At 36.5% G+C, this 20,858-nt stretch overlaps 1 protein-coding gene across 2 annotated transcripts; it reads right to left on the reverse strand.

The window, feature by feature from the left end:
* Window positions 1–8,239: 8,239 nt before the first annotated feature.
* On the reverse strand, window positions 8,240–20,459 carry LOC121246200. 2 transcript variants are annotated; one of them, XM_041144259.1, is made up of 5 exons: window positions 19,669–20,459; window positions 18,667–19,631; window positions 18,000–18,335; window positions 17,586–17,677; window positions 8,240–9,357 (listed from the first exon to the last, which is right to left on the reverse strand). In XM_041144259.1, exons 2-5 carry the CDS (start codon window positions 19,603–19,605, stop codon window positions 8,490–8,492), a joined length of 2,235 nt encoding a protein of 744 aa, XP_041000193.1. In that variant the 5' UTR covers window positions 19,606–19,631; window positions 19,669–20,459; the 3' UTR covers window positions 8,240–8,489. The 2 variants fall into 2 exon arrangements, with proteins under 2 accessions (XP_041000193.1, XP_041000192.1); XM_041144258.1 differs by having other exon boundaries at window positions 18,667–20,459.
* Between the last annotated feature and the right edge of the window lie 399 nt (window positions 20,460–20,858).

Raw genomic sequence — 20,858 nt, forward strand, 5'->3', positions numbered from 1 at the left:
ACATGCACATGGATCATCAAGGGAAGCCGTGGCATACGGTTAATAAGGAACAAATGGGGGATTCTGGGAATGAAGATGTTGAAGAATCTGGAGAAAAGTTTCCTTGGGTGCAGTTCATTCTCATGCACTCACTTAACTATGCTGATATATGTCATTGCATGCTATCAGTAGTATTGTCTCCGGGCTAAATTGTTGAGATTTTATAATCTCAACGTAGTAGTCCTACTATGGTGCCGATCTTCAAACTATAGATTTTGTAGACCAGTATCAAGAGGGAGGTTTCCAGCAAGACATTTAATCGTACGAGGATGACTGAATAAGGTGCCAGGGTTGCCACCAAGTGGACCTCTTATCGACGACCTACTATCATGGAAATGTAATGATAGAGTGGTACTTACGGTTGTATTTGTGACTTGTGGATGATGTTATTGATACAGTGTTAGAGGTTTAAAATTTTCCTCTGGCACTAATATTCTTAGACTTATTACTTTCTACTACAAATTGTTCATGCCATTAGTAACATGCTAGGAGCATACATATTGCTGTCATGAAAGTATGGAGTGTGTAAACTAATGTTACATGTGCCGACGTCTTGACAACCCATCAAAATCCAAGTGAGAAGTCGAGGGCATCAGAAAGAATATGTTTAATGATTACAAGTTTGGATGTATGTCAAATGTGTTGCGTTGTTACCCATTTTTTAAACAACTTTTGGATACTTCTCTTTGTGCTTCTAGTCTACATCATTTATGCATTGTCTTTTTAAGTTCATTAATGTGTTAGCTATACGTGTAAATATATCATAAACAAAATATAATTAATATTAATTTAGTGAGACACTATTAAATAAATGTTTCCTTTTCGATCTCTACATCGTTGTCTAATGTTTTTCCATATAAACATTTAGTTATATGTTTGAATGTATATCATACGTAAGCAGAAAATAGATCTCATTCAAGCATTGAGGATTTACATGTAAACTATCTACATTTGGACGGTATTGAAATCTATTTGAATGGTTAATATGTGTCACTCAAGTATTAAATTTATGCATTCCAATGATATTTTGTACCATTCAAATGTAAAATATATGCATTCGAATGTTAAGTTTATCATTTATTTCAATATAGGATTTTCTATTATTTTAATATTTTCAGCCATCATTTTTAGATCAAAATTACAATATTATGACCTACGTTTGAAGAAACAATTACGCTCAAAGACAAGTCCAACATGTTGACGTCAAGGGTGTCTCCATCACAATCTCAACAGATCACAGAGTTTCTAGGTATTCCTTGAGAGCCCTTTCATATCCTAATGTTGAACCACAATGAAATGAAAGTATAAGCAGCAACCTGATTCTCCAATTACATACTAGGGTCCATCTAACGACAAGTTATATTGTATGATTAGGCTTCAAGAGCATTAAATAAATAGACTATCGAGACTTCTTTAGGATGTTGTAACTCCTTATATCCTATAACGTTGATCCTTAACAACATAAGACACTTTGTATGACGCCACCAAACTCCGCTTGGGATTTGACGGAGTTTGAAGTATCGGGACATGTAACACAAGGTTACATACTCCTGTTCATGACAATTAAAAATGCAGACCACCTAGCATGCTTCTAACAATATGCAGTAAACGCAGTGGATAATTTTTTTTAACAATAAACATTGTACCAAAATGCTAATCCCAAAACATAATACTTTCCATTCATATTCACATAAACAAAAGTCACCTCCTTCTTCCAACTAGTCTGTAAACAAAATAACATAGTACTGGAGACAAAACTCCATAGTTATAGACAAATAGAAATCTGATCTAAATTTCAAGCCACTAACACAACTCAACTATCAGCTCCAAAATAATATCCAAAAACCGGAGGATTGAATCCATAAGCTTCCCGAGGCTCCTTCTCGGCCTATTTGACATCGTCTAGTATGAGGTGCGTTGTTCCTCCATTCCCTGACACATCGTCTACCTCCGGAATGGTAGCTGGGATTACCACATTGAGATTTATAATATCTCAGTAAGTATGCTCCTAAACTACCAACTGTAAAATTAAGCATGCGTGACAGTAAACATGACATGTATTCTTAATGAACATGGACTTGCTTATGAAAACACAACTTAGTAACATCATAACTATCATGAATATTGCATGTTTGCTTGCCTAAACTGACTTCATCCATTCTTATTAAGAGGGTAACTCAAGCAGCTCACACGCCTTCACAATGAGTACCCTTTGGATTACGGTAGATGTACCTCCTTCACCGTAGTACCTAGCAGCTCATATGCCTTTACCGCAGTACCTGAAAAATCGTATTCCCTTCACCGTAATACAACTTAGCTTGATCAACGTTTAATGCTTGACTAAAACATATTTTATGACTGCCTCATATACTTCATAACAAGTATTAGTGCTATGTGACAGATGTCCATGATCGATGCTCATAATGACATGGCATGGCATAATATTGCGAATAGGACAATCATATAATTAAAATAACATGGCATTAAACATTATAACTATAACAATCATATAATTAAAACAGCATGGCATGGCATAAACATTTCAAACAAAACAAACATAAATTATAACATGAAACTACATGCATGAATCTTACCCTCTCACATATAAAAATAAAGAAGCAAAAATGTACTTAATGTAGCGTGGGCTAAAACGAGAGACGTTTTAGGGTTAGAATTTCTCACTAAACCATATAAAAATAGAGTTTACAAACTTAGAGCTTAATTTGCAAACTACCCTTGGAAAATTGCAAATTAGCCCCTAAACTTTCAAGAATTGCAAACGGGCCTCAAAATTTACAAAAGTTACATACCTCATGTAAATTTTATTCTAAGTCCATAGAATTGACAAGAACTCAAACCTACGACAAAAACTCCTCTAGGCCGAACCTAACACAGGCTAAAAATCATGTTTTGTTTGCTATTTGGCCCTTAAACACATCATCATGCTTAGACCCAATTTTAACAACTTATATAAATCAAATCCCTAGTTCTAATAGCATGCCAATACACTAAATCAAGCATTTTTTACATAAACTCACCATTTCAAATAATCATACAAAACATCAAGATTAGGTCAAACCGAACCTAATCTTAGTGTTTTTAGACTATCACTTGCATTTCAACACCAAGGACTCCAAAAGCTCAATAAACTTAACTCCTAACATGTTAATCACTCAATCCTAAAGGATAACATGCATGACCAAGTATCAAAACTCAACTTACTCAACATGAAAAAATGGGCTTGAACTAAAAGCCTTAAGCCCAAAAAAAACATGCTTGACCTTGAGTCAAAATGACTAAATCCTTAATTTACATACATATCATCTTGCAAGAACACATCCATATACCTCACATTCAGTTTCTAACTTGATCTAAGCACCAAATTACATATATCTTGGAAAATCAAAACAACCATAAACCCAAGATCCTCCAAACCATGCATAAAAGCATACTCTTTGCATGTTTATCAAAATTCCAACAAAAACTTAGTCATAAAGCTTTAAAAATCCAACTTAATCCATAAATCAAAGCTTTAGGAACAAGAGTTTAGAAAATCAAAACCATGGATCCAAGTTTCTAAGGCTAAAATGACAAACAAAACAAAACAAATCTCATGTTGAAGGGGGGTTCTAACACTTAGTGGACCATGCAAAACCATTTTATTAAAACCTAATATGATATAAATCAAACCAAGAACTTGCATAAAAATCATAGCAATACACCATAGCACTGAAATCTTCAAGACTTTTCAACAGAACATCACAAACTTCCAGAGCTTAACAACATCTATCCAAATCGAGCACCATACCACCAATAACTCATCATGCAACCTTCAAACCTCCAATAAAAATTAACCAACACTCCCAAATGTTAACTGGCTTGGTTTTCACTCCATCCACCTTACACATTTATACTCATCTTGACAAGTCTACAGTGAGTTCCAAATGGAGGGTTGTGATGATGTCATGTGTCCAAAAGCTTTCCTAGTGATCATAGGCTGATTTGGACATCCAACATGGCGATTTGATGGTTGTTTGGACTAGGTGTCATGCGGCACTCTCTGATTGGCCTATTTTTCAACTAAAAAACTCAAAATTTTTTATTGAACCATAAAATCCTAAATATTCATACGAGTTTAATGATGCAACTCATTTCACCAAATTATGATTTTAAGTGCCTCAAATAAATCAAAAAAAGGAAATCCACCCTCTTACCAAATTAAGGGTGGGCTCTGACTCCTCCATCGGAAAGACCACCTCCGACAGTTGGAGATAATTTCAGACTCCGATTCCGATGGGAGTCAGAGTTGCCGAAGTCGGAATCGGAGAGTCGGAGCCCCAAAGGGAGGGAGAGAGAGAGCGAGAGAGAGAGAGAGAGATGGCTCAATCGGCATGTTCCATCAAACGGTGGTATCCTCAACACTGCTAAAGCCATCGTTTATTTGTCCGTCTGACATCTGCAAGAGGCAACAAAAATAGAAAATGAAAACTAAAGAGGGAGAAGAGTAGGTGGTGCTGAAAAGAGGAGATACTAGACCTACCTCGAAGCTAACATAATAACATTCATGGGGCCCTAACCAAAAAAAAAAGGAACCCAAAGCTCGACAGTGATTTAAATTTTGAACCCAAAGAAAAGCATGTAAAACGATGGTGACAGACTGCTGAAAACATCTAACAAACAGATACATAGATTGAGATAGACTGGTAAAAATAGCTGACAAACAAATATAAAGACTAACATAGACAATGATAGACTGCTGACAAGCAGATATACAAACTGAGATAGACAAAAAAGGTGGACTTTCTTTATTTGTTCGGAGAAGGAAAAGGAAATCGCAACAGATATTTTCTATTTAGTTGGAGTGGATATTGGCTTCGACTCCAAATCCAACAGTTTTTTTTTTTTTGCAAAAAGTTCGACTCCGACTCCGGATTTCAATTTTTTCGACTCTGACGGAGTCGGAATCGAAGCAGACATCGGCTGGCGTTGCTCCAAATGTGTTCTTCCAAGTGTAGAAGAGTCAAGTTGTATCATTGACGAATCCATGATCGTATTCCACAGGGACAAAGGGTTTATGTCAAGTGTTGGTGGAATGAAATTCTGGTATATGAACAAATGAGGATTGTCATGAATATTGTTTTTGTATTTTTAATACTTCTGAAAAGAAAACGTAAAATGGATTATGTACAAAGGTAGAAAAGGGTTTGTGATTTGTAGAGTGTCATTCTAAGATGGTGTTTGCTAGTGTGAAATGTAAAATGAAAACTGAAATTTTGCAACAAAGGAAAGGGAACAAAGTTTGTAGTAGAAAATTATGATTTAATCAAAGAAACAAACACCTAAGCTTCAGGTGTTTTCTCGATTATTAATCGAGCTAAGGTATTTATAATCAGATGATTTTGACTTTGGAAGTTCATTTGCAAAGTTCTTCAACATATTTTTTTTCTGAAATTCATAAATGGAAATATAAATTCAAGTGAGCATTGAATCCTTGCATTCTTTCAAGCATTTGATGTGCCTTTCATCAACAACATATCTTGAGCAAGAGATTCAAGTCATTTCTGAGATAAATCCATCAACAAAATAGTAAATGAGAATGAATAAGTGCAGAGATGATTCCCATTACAAGAAACCACAACCAATTCAAGCTATTCCATCAACTTAGGTTATAAAACTAGTCTTCCATACTCAATGTAAAAACAAACGTAAATACTCCAAAAAGCATTGCTATTCAACAAAAAATAATTCTAAGGAAGAAAATCCCCCTGTTCCACTTAGAGAATAGAGCTGAGAAAACCTCAAAAGTTCGAAAAAATAATAATCATTTCACTTGCTAGGACGCCAAACCCGTGTATAGCCCCTTCGTGAAATAGTCCCAGCCACCCAGCTGCAATTCTTGCTTTTTGAAAACACACCCCATGCTCCACTTCCAACCGCAATCCCGCGTTTGTTGCCCAGTAGATCATATAAGGAGATATCGGGGGTAATGAATTGATCTTCCAAAGTGTAAAAACCCGAAAAAAAAATTCAATGGAAGAATTTCTTTAGACTTTAGAAACACCATGAAATCCTAGGAGAATTTCATGAATCCAGCGATAGATTAGCTTTTAGTCCGTTAACGTAGTCGAAATTTGATTTGCTATAGGGGTGGGCAAAAACTCCACCGGCTCTGACTCCGACAGATGATAAAGCGTTAGAAATGCATAATTAAGTAGCTGAAGTGAGTGATTCATCTCATCAACAGAGTTGCGCACTTAATTATGCATCAAATTCTAGTACTGGATGCCAAATTAATTGATGCCAATATTTTGCACACAAAAGTTTCATATTTGCCCTTCAAATGATAAACACTTATATTATGCTTATAGGCTGCAGGGCATTTTTGAAAAGAAAACTAAATGAGAGAGTCATGCGGCATGGAGACTTGTTTCATTTCCTCACTTCAGCCGATAGTGCCTAAGGGAATGAGAGTGGAGCACCTGGGCACGGGAGAGAATGAAGGATGGCAAAAATTGAGAGAGGTGGTCCCAGAAATAGAAACGAAGAAAGTAAAAATTGGGGCTAAAGGCAAGAAAGTTGTCCCTGGAGTAATTTGTGAGGCAAGGTATTTGATGGGGATAGTTTGAAGCATGCATTAATGTTTTCGCGCCTCCTGGTGGTTGTGGGAGTGCACGAGTGCCAATTATCATTGAAGTTATCAAGCAACAATTACGGAGGTGCGGTTAGGTTTTATCAAGCAGATTTCACCAAAAAATAAGAGAATTACTTTTGAAGTTATCCTTGAGTATTGTTGATGATTACTATCAATAGTCATTTGATGTTAGCAAATGGGGAAAACAGGTTGGGTCTCTAACATAGACACATCCATGGGTAGAAAATGAATAATGGTGATATGTTTGAGGAAACTCGAGGTTTCCCTTTTAACATGCCTATAGCTGAGGGGTACCAACCCCCGTCAGCACTGATAAATCTGTTTCCTGCCCTGCTACCTAAAGAAGATTGTCCATATTTGCTCGTGGAAAATATCCACAATCCTTGGGGAGTGTTTTGTGCAAGAACCATAACTTCGTGAATTAGCCTTAGGAGACTTCTAATAAGATAAATTCCACTACGTCGTAGTATCTTCTGATCTTGATCAGGTCGTGACGAACCTTCCCATTTATAAAGTTTTCACATCAATTGAGTCGAAGTTAACATGTCCCATATTAGTTGTCCACGATAGTGGTCAATGTGAACAAGTTCTCTAGGTAAATTATCCGAAGTAGATCTTCATGCTAATGGAAGAAGCTCAGTTCAGGTAGATGTGGATGGTCACATCGTTCGAGTTTCCCACTTTGGTTAAGGTTTATATTCTGCCTTTTGAGGGGTTTTAACCTTGCAACAAGTTCCTAAGTTTTCTCTGATGCTTGGTTTTCCTTTAATCAAGATCTAGATAGCTGAATTTTAAAATCTCTAAGGGCAGTTAAAAAAAAAAAAAAAGGAAGGGATGATCTATCATCTAACTTTTAAGGATCGTTATCTAACTTTATCCAATGTCATCATCTCAATTCGCTTCTTACCCTCTTTTTTTTATTCATCCTTCTTCAATTATGCTTCATCCCTTGCATCGCTTTTTTGCATTATCTAATTGCACCCGAGACCTTGTGCCATTCGTTGAGATTAAGTTAGTTCTAGTTTACAATATTGTAGGAGGTTTCCAGAAGCACTTGTAACCAGAAATAATATGTGACACTTTAGTGGGTGTGACTAGAATGATAAAATTTAGAGTGAAGGATAATTTACTCTTGTGAGAAATGATATTTGCAATCATAAAATGTACAAGCATCGCACACTCCTTTAAAAAAAATGAGTAAATATATAATCTATATAAATAATAATAATTTTTTAATAGTAGACTATATTCTTTTTCAAAAAAAGTATGCAACATTTGCACACTGTATATAATATTAATCTACTCTTTTAAAATATCAGAGATGGTCTTATCCAATGAAGTAAATTAGTTGAAAGTCATTATATGGTTTTTTAACAAGAGAGGCAAGCATTGAAGAGTTTTATTTCAACTTATGATGTGTATTTTCACGAGAATCATTTAATTCTCTCTCGTTAAAATATGATAGACAGGAATGTTTAAGTCCATTGTAATACAGCAATGTTTAATTATCTTTTCCACACCAGTTCTCCTGGCAATGAACCTATTGTAAAGATAACTTTTTCTGGATAGCTTCAATCTTGTATTGTTTCATCGAACAAAACCCAACAAACGAAAACAAAAAACAAAAGAATCCATGCTCCTCTTCAAATTCTTTTTCCTGTTAAAAACTAATTACCCCATATATACCCAAAACCCATGTAGGATATATTTACACGAACAAATATACTGAACTAGGATGCCATGGGGTTGTACCACAGTGAAATGCAAACACCACTTTTGTGTTTAAGCTAAAACTATGTCACCTTCTAACTTTGGTTTCTTGTGTTTGGAATAGTGGTGACAATTGTGAACCACCACCAAGTGCAGCAGCAGCTGATTCAACATGGGTAAGGAGGTACTCGTAGATCTTCTTTCTCAACCTGTCAATTGTCTCAGCCGAAATATGGGGTGATTCTCCTCCATCCTTGCTTGATCCAATCTTGTCCAGCCAGTCATTCACACTCTTGAGCTGAGTCAACATCCCTGCTATTTGACCATTATCTGATAAGGCTGATGTGTCCACATCAGCATCCAAGAACCTCTCCACGTATCCCAAAAACCAATCCTTGGACTGCAGTTGCAACATTTCAGCCAAGTCAACTGCCTCTTCAATGCCAATTCCTCTAACCCACTCTGGTGGAGGTTGGGCCTGCAGCTTCTGGCTTATGGATGACACATCCCCTAGCCGGCGAGGAGTTCCTTGGGCAAACTTAGAACCGATGGCTTGGCGGGCTTTGCCTTGGCTTTTTGCTGAGGTATTCTTGGTAGAATTTTCTAGTACTAATACTGGTTGATTTACTGGAATGGCCTTTTGACTTTGAGTGGGAGTTGGAGCTGCATCTCGAGTCAAGGTAGGGTCTTTGCTAAAAACTGAAAAGAGTGACAGATTGGTTGCCAATGCAGCTTCGACCCATGAAGCTGCATGTTTTCGCCTGTTGGATATCAACTTTAGTGCTTCTTCTGACAGGTTTTCTTCATGATCTGGGGATGCACCCCCAGAACGAAATTTTGATAGGGAATCAGCAACCATGCAAGCATTATTTAAGCTTGCATGAAGAGTCAAGAACTGTTCAACTGCCGGCTGAGGGTTATCTTCCTTAGCAGAGGTACTTAACTCAGAATATATGCTGCAGAGAAACATTATGTCAGAAGAAATATAAGTAATATATTTGCAAGCAGTTTACAGATGTTGTATGATAACGAAAAATGTAAACATACGAATACCCTTCCAAAAAAATGAATATAAAAGATGACAGGTGCGTAGGATTGAATTTCAGCTACAAATAGAAGCACAATTCATTTTGCCTAATTATCAGAGTCCCAACATTTCCATCATGTGTAGAAAACTGATATTTATCTACAGATCAAGGTAAGCTGAATATTGAGTAGTATCCCAAGATGAACAAAGCCCCAAAATTAGCACACTAAAGAGGAAAGGATCAATCAGTTTGAGGCTGGTCCACCCCTCTACTTGAGCCCTCACACTATTCTATGGGATCTTAAAGGTTCTCCCTTCTTAATGAATAAACCTTAGGCTAATAAAAAAATGAAAATATACTTTATCACATTCCCAAGTTTATTGAGGCTTCCAGAGCACGGATATCTACCTTTGCTCCTACTATGGGAGAGGAAATGCCAGGATGGTTGAAATTCAGATATTCCTCAAACCATTCCAATACTTCTTTTATATCCAACCACTCGCAATAATAGGGACTTCTGCTTTGCAGGCCTGTCATTTGTACATTGTAGCCACATGAGAAAAGGCTCTACCACCCAATTCCTCAAAATGGTGGCACCAACTCCATGTTTCATGTGAATGCTATCCTTGATCTTCAAAACCCAGTCTAGTTAGCTCCATATAAGAAAAAGCTCTATAGCCCGATTAATATGGCTGCACCAACACCATGTTTTCATGTGAATGCACTCACTCATACAAATATGTTTCATGTGAATGATATCCTTGATTTTTTTTCATTAGTCATGCCTTTTCCCTGTCTTGACCCACATTCTTAACCCCTTGTAGTGCTATTCACTTCATACAAAGAACCCTGGAATTGTATAGCAATAAGTTTTCACCTGACAAGATCAAGCCATCGATTCTTTTGTACAATCTTCCATTCAACCAGAGCTACATTTAATTCACCTGAACTTGATCATTTCTTCTTCTATCTTGTATTTTCACCCCTATAACCAAAGATAATCTTTTCCACGACTCTATTATATGAGCATACTGCTCTTAACTTGAATCAAGATCGAAGAGGTTGAGAAAAGTGAGTCCTTCCCATTCAGGTGATGCCTAAGAACTTCAAATTCAAAGCATCCCTTCCAATTCTAGCTTTTCCATGCCCTAGATTCCTTAGAATAAAATTATCTAACAACATCAGTCATTGAGTTATCATGGGAAGTTAAGCACATTGATTGCAATGCCTGGCTGGCATGACCGTACAATTACAGTTATTTAATTGTGTTACCATAACCTTTGGAGTAATTGTTGCTGCAGAAAATTATAAATTTGTTTTCATTTGAGAAACATTACATAAACTATAGATAACACCAGATTGCTAGCCAAAATACTTCATTAATAAATAGAGTTTGATGCAAATGCGACCATGGGCATAGAATCCAGTCTTAATATAATCAAGGCCAGACTATCAGCCTTAAGGTTAAAAATCTATCAACCAAAATAGGTCTTCTTCTCTTACAGCTTCGCCCACCTCATTTGCAAAACTACCACGATTTAAAGGTGCAAAGATGAGTCCACAACTTAGTATGTCAATACCAACTGCCCAATCGAAGTGATTATAAGCCCTCTTTGTAAAAGTTCTATTTTCAACATAACAATTTAAGACAAGATAATTCAAAACATCCTGGCAAATATGCATGCCAAATATCATACTGACAGTAGCATGTAACACATGTTCAGTTGGGTTGCAAAGCGTATTACCCCACTTAGCCTTTGAGTTTTTGCCCAGCGTACTTCACCACCACCGACCCCCCCCCCCCCAACACGTGACCGTTGAGTGTTGCCAAGACTATCATCCCCGTTTGGCCGAATTCACATCTCATCAATCACAAGTTTATTATTGTAATGACCCGGCCCAATAATTCTAAAGTCAGAATATTGATAATTTTATTGGGCCTAAATTATATTTAATGGGCCATATTGAATAAGCCCACGAGTTATAAATTATTGAGGTTGATTAGGAGTTTTAATTAGACTCAATAACAATGTTAAATACCATTTAATATTTATTGAACGAGTTATACTCCTTTTAGAATTTAAAGATCTGCCATTAGCAGTTTATTTCAATTTAAAATCATCACTGATTGATAAGTAAGTTAATTCAGATAAATAAGTCATGCATGTCATCAGCATATTTATGAACAATCATGATTTTAATTCTCAGCATGAAATATTTTATGAAAACTTTTTGTTAAGTATGTTTACGTTATGATGGATTTCTTACTGAGTCATCAACTCATTTTAGTTGTTTTATGTTTTTAAACCACCCCAAGTCAGAATATTTATGAAAAGATAGGACTTAGTCCAGGGAGCCGTCACAGTGGCCTAGACAGTTTATGTTATGCTCGGTTTTATGATTTCTAGTTTAATAAGTTATTTTTTATAAGCACATGAGACGTTATTGATTTTATTCTAAAAATGACTTTATTGGGGAGCGGAGTGTTACAATTATCATACTTAATGCATGTTTGAAAGCATGTTTCATAGAGGTATTTGGTATTTTCTTGCATAAGTCATGATCATAAATAAAATTAAGGCTGGTAACCGAATGTAAAAATGCGTTCATAATTACTATATAAAAGCATGTTATCTAAAACTAGTTTGTAACTAGTAGGTCAGTATGTTTACACTTGCAATTCTCCTATCTTCTTCAAAAGTATTCCCTTCAAATCATACCTCATTTGCAATAGGTAGTACTTGATTAACATATTCAAAGCTAAAAGAATGATCTAAATCCTACACTACCTTTCAACTGGTCTTTTCTCCTCAAAACAGTGTTATTGTTCATTTTGGAGTTGGGTCATTTGACCAAGTCTAAACAGTGCTCCATCCAAGGTGTTTTGTCTAATATTTAACTATTCTCATTCAGACAGATGACTTCGAAAATGGCAACTATCCAATTTCTACATTACTTATTCGAAGACCATTCATACTTCTTGCAAGTCTCAGGTTTGACATGTTTTGGGTTCAAAACCCAACCAAAACTCCATTTTGACTACATTCTGAGTCCTAGGGTCACTCACTTTCATGTAAAAACATCATATTTCTACATTGGCCTTGCATATTAGAACAAAAATGTGTTTTCTAATGAAAATGTGACTGAGCATGATGTCTTCTACAAAATGATAATATTTTAAGCATTAAACCTAATCTAAGATCACACTCGAGAAAAATGGTCAGGGGTTTTGCAAGAGTTTACTCACCCTTGTAGTTAATCAGGGGGATAAAGATAATTTTTTTGTGAAAAACTGTTAAACAAAGATATATATAGATATATATATATATATATATTAATTTCCTTTTTGTGAAGATGGCGCTCCCATCTTTTTCCAATGCTCCTTCAACAACCACCTCAAGTGTTACAACTTTTCTTTATACACAGACTCGCAAGGAACACTCAAAACTTATGTTTTAAATTTTTTTTGGGTCATTCATACCACTGCTCTAAATTTCCGACTATTCCAAACTGTTCTAACCATTCTGTTCGAATTCTGAAAATTTCTGCTGAGATTTTCACTCGGTGACAACACATGATTTTGTGGAAGGCACAGAGCAACATTTGTAAATGGAGCTCGAATTTAATGAAGTGCGGGTTGAAGCCAAAAAGTTGTCTTCACATGTTTCATTGACCACACAAGAAATACTATTTTTTTTTTTTTAACAAAAATAAAGATATGTTTCCAATGTTTTACTCATTTGTCACTTAAATCAAGACACTTTTTTTCTGACAGAAATCAGGGCAAATGTTTTGAAACTTCATGCAGTTTTTTAGGCAACTAGGACTCAATTTGTTTAAATTACCATTTTGATTAGAAGCATCTCTTATTATTTTTGTATGAGTCATGATATAAAATGTCCAAAATATCCCTCTAAGATCATTTAACTTATATGAAATACTTACAAATAAATAAATAAATAAATACTTCGCATATATACAGTGGAGTCAAATAATGCATCCAATATTTTACTTCAAAAGATAAGGGTATTCATTGAATAGTCCAATACTAAAACTATGGTAGCATAATTATGGAGAGATGGTGTTTAATGAAGTCTATGAGGTCATGCTTTTATTCTTGACCAAGAACTTTAAAGTGAACAATCAACTACAACCAAATGTGATCTGAATAGCATGACATCATACAGACTTAACTTGGGAAGTATCATAGAAGACTTTATTTGTTGTTCACTTGTTTTACAAATGACAAATTAAATTTTATGAAATATGAATTTCCTATATTTAATGGTGCCCTTTTTTTTTTTTTTTTTTTTTTGTAAGTTGATAGATAATGAGGAATTATTGTTATTATATGCAGTATGAACCATACGCCAAAACACACACAAAAAAAAAAAAAAGGTTTACCGGTATCGAAATATTCTGATACCTAACCAGAAAGGTCACTAGAACAGGAATTAAAAAATTTGCTCAAACTCATAATGATGTCATGGGCAATTGCTATAGATTTTAACGGACTCAGCTTTCATGATTTTCTTGTACCTATTTCTAGTTCTTGATTAGGTGTTTTCTCTTCTTATATACGTACTATGTACTTGGGCTACGCCTATTTTCATTTCTATCAATAAGATTATTTTTCACTTAAAAAAAAACTCATAATGGCAGTCCAAGAGAATTTTTGAACGAGAGTTTGGGGTGAGTCAGCCTTGGGGCTCATATAATATCTAGATAGTATATCATGATGCTTGGACGTGTCAGGCCTAACTTGCGGCAGAGGGTTATGCTGAAGTGACAGTGTCTGGGTGCTGAACGTTAACATTCAGAAGGTCAGTGTCTGTCATGCATAGAATGCTACACCATTTTGTTTAACATGGTATGCAACATGTCATTCTAGCTTGTAAATATCCAGATGGTACAAGGCAATGTTCGGTTGTCAGTGCCTAACATTTGACCATCACCTGTGCCATGCCATGCCTTATTGTGCTTGACACGCACAGAAGATTTGATCATCGTTCAACAATTACGTGTCTTATGCTCGTTTAAGAGAATTGGCTTATTCAAGGTCAAGTGTTTGTGTCCTTGCCAGGGTGCCATTGTTTATATGTCAATTTTTGTTTACTTCAAGTTTGGATTCTTATAAGGTCCAATGCCGAGTGGTGCTGTATGACCTTAATTGTTTTTGTAAGTTTTCTTAATTATGTATTCTAAGTTCGAGGTATCACATAGATGGATGATCTATTACAATGCAAAAAGTGAATTCAAGAGCACAAAGATTAAATCACAACATAGGAGAAGAAAGTCAAGACATTATTTGATCTTAAAGGGTTAAAAACAGTATGCAATCACTTCATATGCAAGAAAACCCCCAACTTTGGAAGAAGCCATGCACAAGGCCTCCAAAAGACCTGCCTTGCCTGAGAAAGGGAGGTTTGTGTCTGAGTCTAGACTTCAATTTGCTAGAGATAAAAAAACTCCAAATGCCCACTTAGTTTTTACCATCCAATTCCAGTTTATATTGTTGTTTGCTAGATATGTTCTTATATCACACTTGTTTACGGATGATACACTGAAATTTAGTGAGGCACACCTCGAACACCTATGCTCTTTGTGCAGCATGTTCCTTTTTTTTCGAAGCAGTATCAAGATTGAAAATAGATTTCAGACGGGTGATGGTTCTTGGACAAAGTTCTAATTTGATGTATGGTGCAAATATCAGCCCCACAAAGAATCTTCAACCTGGCTAGGATCAAGGAGGCATCAGTAGTAGAATACAGCTTTTGGGCCATGTTTGGCAAGAGATATTTTCCATCTATTGTTCAATTTTTTCCCAAACATACAAAACTCTCAAAAACACCTCACTCAAAAACTTATCCTTTCTTCCATTAAAATGCATAACTTAAGATAAAATTGAATCTGGCCACCGCATGGCCACCCGGTGGTGGCTTGGTGGTTGGGCCACCCCGGGATCACCATGGGCGGCTTGTCTGGGCCACCCAAGGGGTGGCCACCGTCTTTCCCTTTTTTTTTTAATTTTTTATTTAAATAATAAATGTTTCATCATTTAAACATATTTTGAAGGTGGGACCCGCAAGTTTCATCTTAATGGCTCTCCTCAATTTTTTCAACTTGATTTCTTCACTATTCATAAAAAACTTCCTAAAATTTTTACATTCAAGCATTCACTTAATGGCTCTCCTCAATTGGAAGTAGGGTTTACACGCGCAGCACATGATTGGGGGTGGTTGCTATACCTCTTTTCATGCTTAGCTTTATGTGTTCAGAAAGAGACAAGCTAGTGCAGACAAGCTATGTTGGAGCATATTCAAGCCAAGGGTGTTTGAAGTTAAGTCATTCCTTTATGCATTAGTCCCATATAAGAACATCTTTATTCCATGGAAGACCATTTAGAGGAATAAGACTCCCTGAAGATCAGCATTTTTTTGTCAAGACTGTCTGGACGGCTGAATTGGGGAAGATCCTTACCCTGGACAATTCAAGGAAGAGATGTTACATTGAATGGTGTTGTATGCACAAGTGGGATGGAGAATCAATGGATCACCTCTTATTTCACTGTGAGGTAGCCACCTCTTTGTGGCAAGCTGTGCTTAAACTATTAGGGCTAAAAAGAGTGGTGCCTAAACAGGTGGTGGATCTGTTAGCATATTGGAAAGGGCGGTTTGAGAGTCCTCCCATGGAAGCATCATGAAAAATGTTCTTAATTTGCTTAGCAGGGAAACAAATTATCGAAGTTTTGAAGATAACTCAAGGACTGTGGAAGAACTCGAGGATTTATATTTTCCGGATTGCAGCCCGCCTTTGTCTTCCTATCTTTAGTTTCCAGACATTTTTTACCTCTTTTCCCTCCCCCATTAGGTGTATTTGAAGTATACTCCCTAGGGTACCTTGACAATGTCAGTGTTTCCCTTTTTAGGAGGAAAGAAAGAGCAATTTTATTAATAAACCCTCTCTTATGGCAGATGGGTGCCTCCTTTAAACTTAAAAGAAATGTTTCTCTTTCTTGATTATTAACTTTATCTTATGAAAAAAAATTTTATAATACTTGTCTTAAATATGGGCTAAGAAAGCTTCTCAAATAATTTTGCCACTGTACTGCACAATGGCAATATCATCTGTATATAATTGCAAGCCTAGGCTCGTTTGGACACTTGGAGTATCTTAGAATTTTGTGAATAACAGTGAAATGATTTGAGTTAAGATGTTTTATTGGGTTTTGGGAAAAGAGAGAAAAAGTTGAATAAAAATATTATAAAGTTAAAAAATTGTTTGAATATATTTTTTTTAATATACTTTTGTTTCGAAGTATGAAAAAGTTATATTGATTTTTTGGTTTTGTTTTTAAATTTGTAAAACTTGTAATGATTAGGTAATGATTACATGAAAAAGTTGAAGATTTGAAATTGAAGTGTTTTGTGTTTGAGTGATGTTTGGGAAGGAAATTGTGAGAAGTTTTGAGAATTTCTCATCTCATCTCATTACCCAAACTTACCCTAATTAAGCCATCTCAAGTTGCTCAGTTTTGGGCTGCTAGAAACTCATGTTTGCGCCAGCTTTCCTAGGTTGGTAGATGTCACTTTCACTCTACCAATATATAGTAATCTTTCTGCCATCACATACAGTATAACAAAATGTTAATGCACTACTATATTCATAGTCCCACCAAAACCACCAATTTCTCTGCTAACTCTCACTTTTAAGCCTATGTTTTTCAATGCAAACACTAAAGCATTTGGATCAAGCAGAGTCAACACCATTTTTCGCAATGTACAGCTCTGTATAACAATTATTACCCCAACAGCACTGACAATTTCATATATACTAGCCGATCAACTCCTATTACTACCCAAAGAGGAACTGAAGTAATCTGTGACATGATGGACTACAATTAACTCACACACTACAATTGATATGTCCCATAAGTTCAAGATATTCAAAAAACAAAATTTACATGCTGATGCCTACAGGGTAATGTCAGTAATGTTTAATCTAGCATATGATACTAAATAGTCTTGGCAAAGGGATACTTTGAAATTTCTTTAATAGGAATCATAAGCCACTGATTAATTAAACGTTCCCTCATAATAAAGATACTTCTACTTTAACATTTAGCAGTTATTTATTATCCTTTTAAGTATGTGTACCTAAGACATTGAAGTAAGTTCTCTGCAGCAGAAGCCTCTTGTATAGCCTCTATTGCTGCCAGCTGTGCAGCATCTCTGTTCTTCATAACTTCCTGTCATAATGAATGTGGAAGAATAGGATAAGAGACAGAAATTGCGAAGTCGTAGAACTTATGTTCCAAAATGGGTATCATTTAAGTAGGAATTTATAATATAATGTACAGGGTGAATGAAATATCCGATCCGTGGGACAACAAACATAAACACTCAGGGGCAACTTTCTTTTTCACTTGCAGATGGATTTAGAAATCTTTTGACCATCAAGACCCATTCCAGTAATGAAGTAAAATATTGCTATATCAGAGGATCATTTCATATATAATAGCTTGAGATATATATGTAATAGATATCTACAAAAAGGCACGGAGTTTATACCTTTCCGAGCTTTGCAAGACAAGAAGGGAGTGAAGCCCATGAAGCACTTCCATCCATCAATCTTCTACTACTTAGGGAAACCTTAACCATGTTTCCTGGCAGTCCATTACTGGAAACTTCTGATGACTTCTTTCCAGCAGAAGTTTGCTTGCTTACTTTTTCTTGATCCCCCAAAGTCGCAGAAACCTTTTTTGGAGACATTTGAACCCTAACCTCTCCTTTAGATAACCTACCAGATGACTGGACCGTATTCTCCTCTTTAGGCGGTAATCTGTCGCTTGATGTGCTTATTCTTGATGATGTACTTATCCTTGATGACGTGCTTAATCTAGGAGTCTGGCAAATACATATATATGGACGATGATAATTATAGTCGTTTGACAAGAAGTTCGAAGGATGGAAAAAGAAAGCGAAAGAAGGCAACAAAACCATCGGAGAAATTCAGAAAAAAATTGATTACCCACACATAGTCGTAAATCATATCAAAATGAAAAAATGGATTACCCACACATAGATGATAATTATAGATAGGGGCATAACTGGCTTTCTTGACTATTTTTTGTTTGTAACTGCTTGCATTGTTTGCCTCAGAAGCATTTGAAAGGATGAGTAAATTGATCCAACTCCAATTCTATTGAAAATCTTAGTAAAGAATGATAGAACTTACAGAACTCCGTACGTCAGGCTTCAGATCATGTTTGGTGGCCCTCAGTTTGGAACTATCTCTACTTTTCACTTCCATATTCCCATCCCAGCTCTTCCTCAGAGCCTTGGCCCCCAGCTCAATTCCTTGGACAAAAGTTTTAATCGGGTTTCCAATGGACACCTTCCTTCCAGAGGGAAGGGGACTCGCCGTGCGCAAAGCATTCACCTTTTCCACCACTCCCAACTTAGCTCTCTTAATCTCTGCCTGCTGCTTGACCCCGGTGGCAAACTTCTCAAAAGACGTCGGCAACGAATAACAACTTGTAGGAGACGAAGGAATAGACCGTGAATTAAGCGACTTCAATCTCGCCAAAGATTCCTTCTTTACATCCAAACTCAAAGCTGGTTTCGTTGGTTGTGACTTTGATTTTGCAAAAGATCCAATTTTCTTATCCGATTTCTCCTCTTTGACACTACTATTCAATCTCACTTTCTCCTTTTCCCCAACATGGTTATTCCGCAAGATTTTCTTAGCTGATTTCACTTTCTCAGATTTCAAGCCTGGAGATGAATTATTATTCAGAAATCCCAATGAGTGAGTCGCAACAATATCTTCAGGGCTGCCCACACAAGGGTGGCGCCCTGGAACCGGCCTAACCCCGCGAAGAATCGGGACAGGTGAGGCGGCTTGGAGGCGGTCAACGTGAATAAACTGACCCAGTTGGATCTTGTCACTAAGAATCAGATCATCATGCTCATCAGGGAGAGATACATAAGTGGCATGAGAGGAATCCGAAACCTTGAGGTAAAAGCCTTTGTTTGGGAACAACTCACCGCCTGCAAGCGCCGGAACAATGCTCACAACTTGCAGTAGCAACGACCTGTGCTCTCCGGCAACCTTTATATCTGTGTTCATGTGCTGCAGAAGCCTGAGGAGGACACCGGGAACAAGATTGGCCATGTTCGGGGCCTTCAATTTGCATTAGACTGAAAACCCTTGCAGAAATTGTTATACTTTAGATACCTTCAACATCTCTCTCAATACCCTGGTTTGAGACAAGGAATCAAATCAGTGGACTTTGACGGCTTGCAGAGTAGGCAAACTGGGATTATACTTCAGACCCAGATGAAATCCGTTTCACAAACAGTGTTTACCATGGAAAATTGAAAAAAACCTCACGCCCTTAAAGGTTTGGAGATGTAGATTTGGAAGGTCTGAACTTTTTGTACAAAAACCGAAAAAAAAAACCCTTAATGATAGAACCCAATACACAGAAATTAAATATTTGGGTTCCAACAATGGGTAGTAATAGTTGTCTACAGCTTGGGGGATGGAGAACAAAGGTACTCAACAACCCAGAGGAGAAAAGTACTCAGACTGATATTAAAAATTGAACTCTCTTCTTTGCAAAATTATAGATGAACGAATGTGCGGGAAAATTTTTGGCCGGGCATGTAGTCTTATAGACTCTAGTCTAGAGAGCCAAAACAGAAAATACGGAAGGGTAAAAGGCACTTTTCTGGAAGAAAATATGGAGAAGGGTCTTGAAAATTGTCTGTACCGAACATGGGATGTGCTGAAAATTTGCAGGAAACAGAGAAAAGGGTGCAAGGGGGTATCATCGATATCAGGCTTATAACACGGTTGTTTAATGCATAAAAACAATGAAAATGAAACAACAAAGTGTCAGAGCCTGACTCTCTGAGCTGAGACGAGACGGTGACACACACAAACATGTGCACACGCACTTAAAACGATGGGGGAAGTTATACAGGAATTGGAATCTGACCCACTTTGGCTTCGTTGGGTTCCATCCTTTCTGGGTAAAATATTTATTGCAGTTACTGTGCGCAGCACACCCTGTACTACGTTTAAAGAAAAAAAATTTGCATGCGGTGTGTGCGGAAAGTGCGGCGCACTCTTCTTTCTGAGCGGGTGCTTAAGGAGTTTTGGTGAGCAAGTGAAGCCAAAAGGGTCACAGCAATTGTTGGTTGGAACTGAACGAGGACATTAGCAGAAAAACTAAAAGCTTTACTAATTTTCAGAAGTTATTTAACTTCTTATTTATTTACTTTCAGAATTCTGTACAAGGAGGATGTTTCCTTTGAATCATTATTAATTTTAATCATTGTTTTATTTATTTTTATTTATGGGCTTTAATTCTTTATTTATTTATTCGAGTTCACGCAAATGGGTGCATGTGCCGTATGTGA

The sequence above is a fragment of the Juglans microcarpa x Juglans regia genome, chromosome 1S (genome assembly GCF_004785595.1).
Source record: "Juglans microcarpa x Juglans regia isolate MS1-56 chromosome 1S, Jm3101_v1.0, whole genome shotgun sequence".
Lineage (NCBI taxonomy): Eukaryota > Viridiplantae > Streptophyta > Magnoliopsida > Fagales > Juglandaceae > Juglans > Juglans microcarpa x Juglans regia.

Bases quoted from the DNA above. Each gene is read 5' to 3' on its own strand.
- LOC121246200 (XM_041144259.1), bottom strand. From the start codon at position 19,605: ATGGCCAATCTTGTTCCCGGTGTCCTCCTCAGGCTTCTGCAGCACATG. The intron at 18,336-18,666 runs GTAAGTTCTATC...TGTATTTGCCAG, and splicing joins AGCCTGACGTACGGAGTTCT to ACTCCTAGATTAAGCACGTC. The intron at 9,358-17,585 runs GTACACATACTT...GTTTCTCTGCAG, and splicing joins AACTTACTTCAATGTCTTAG to CATATATTCTGAGTTAAGTA.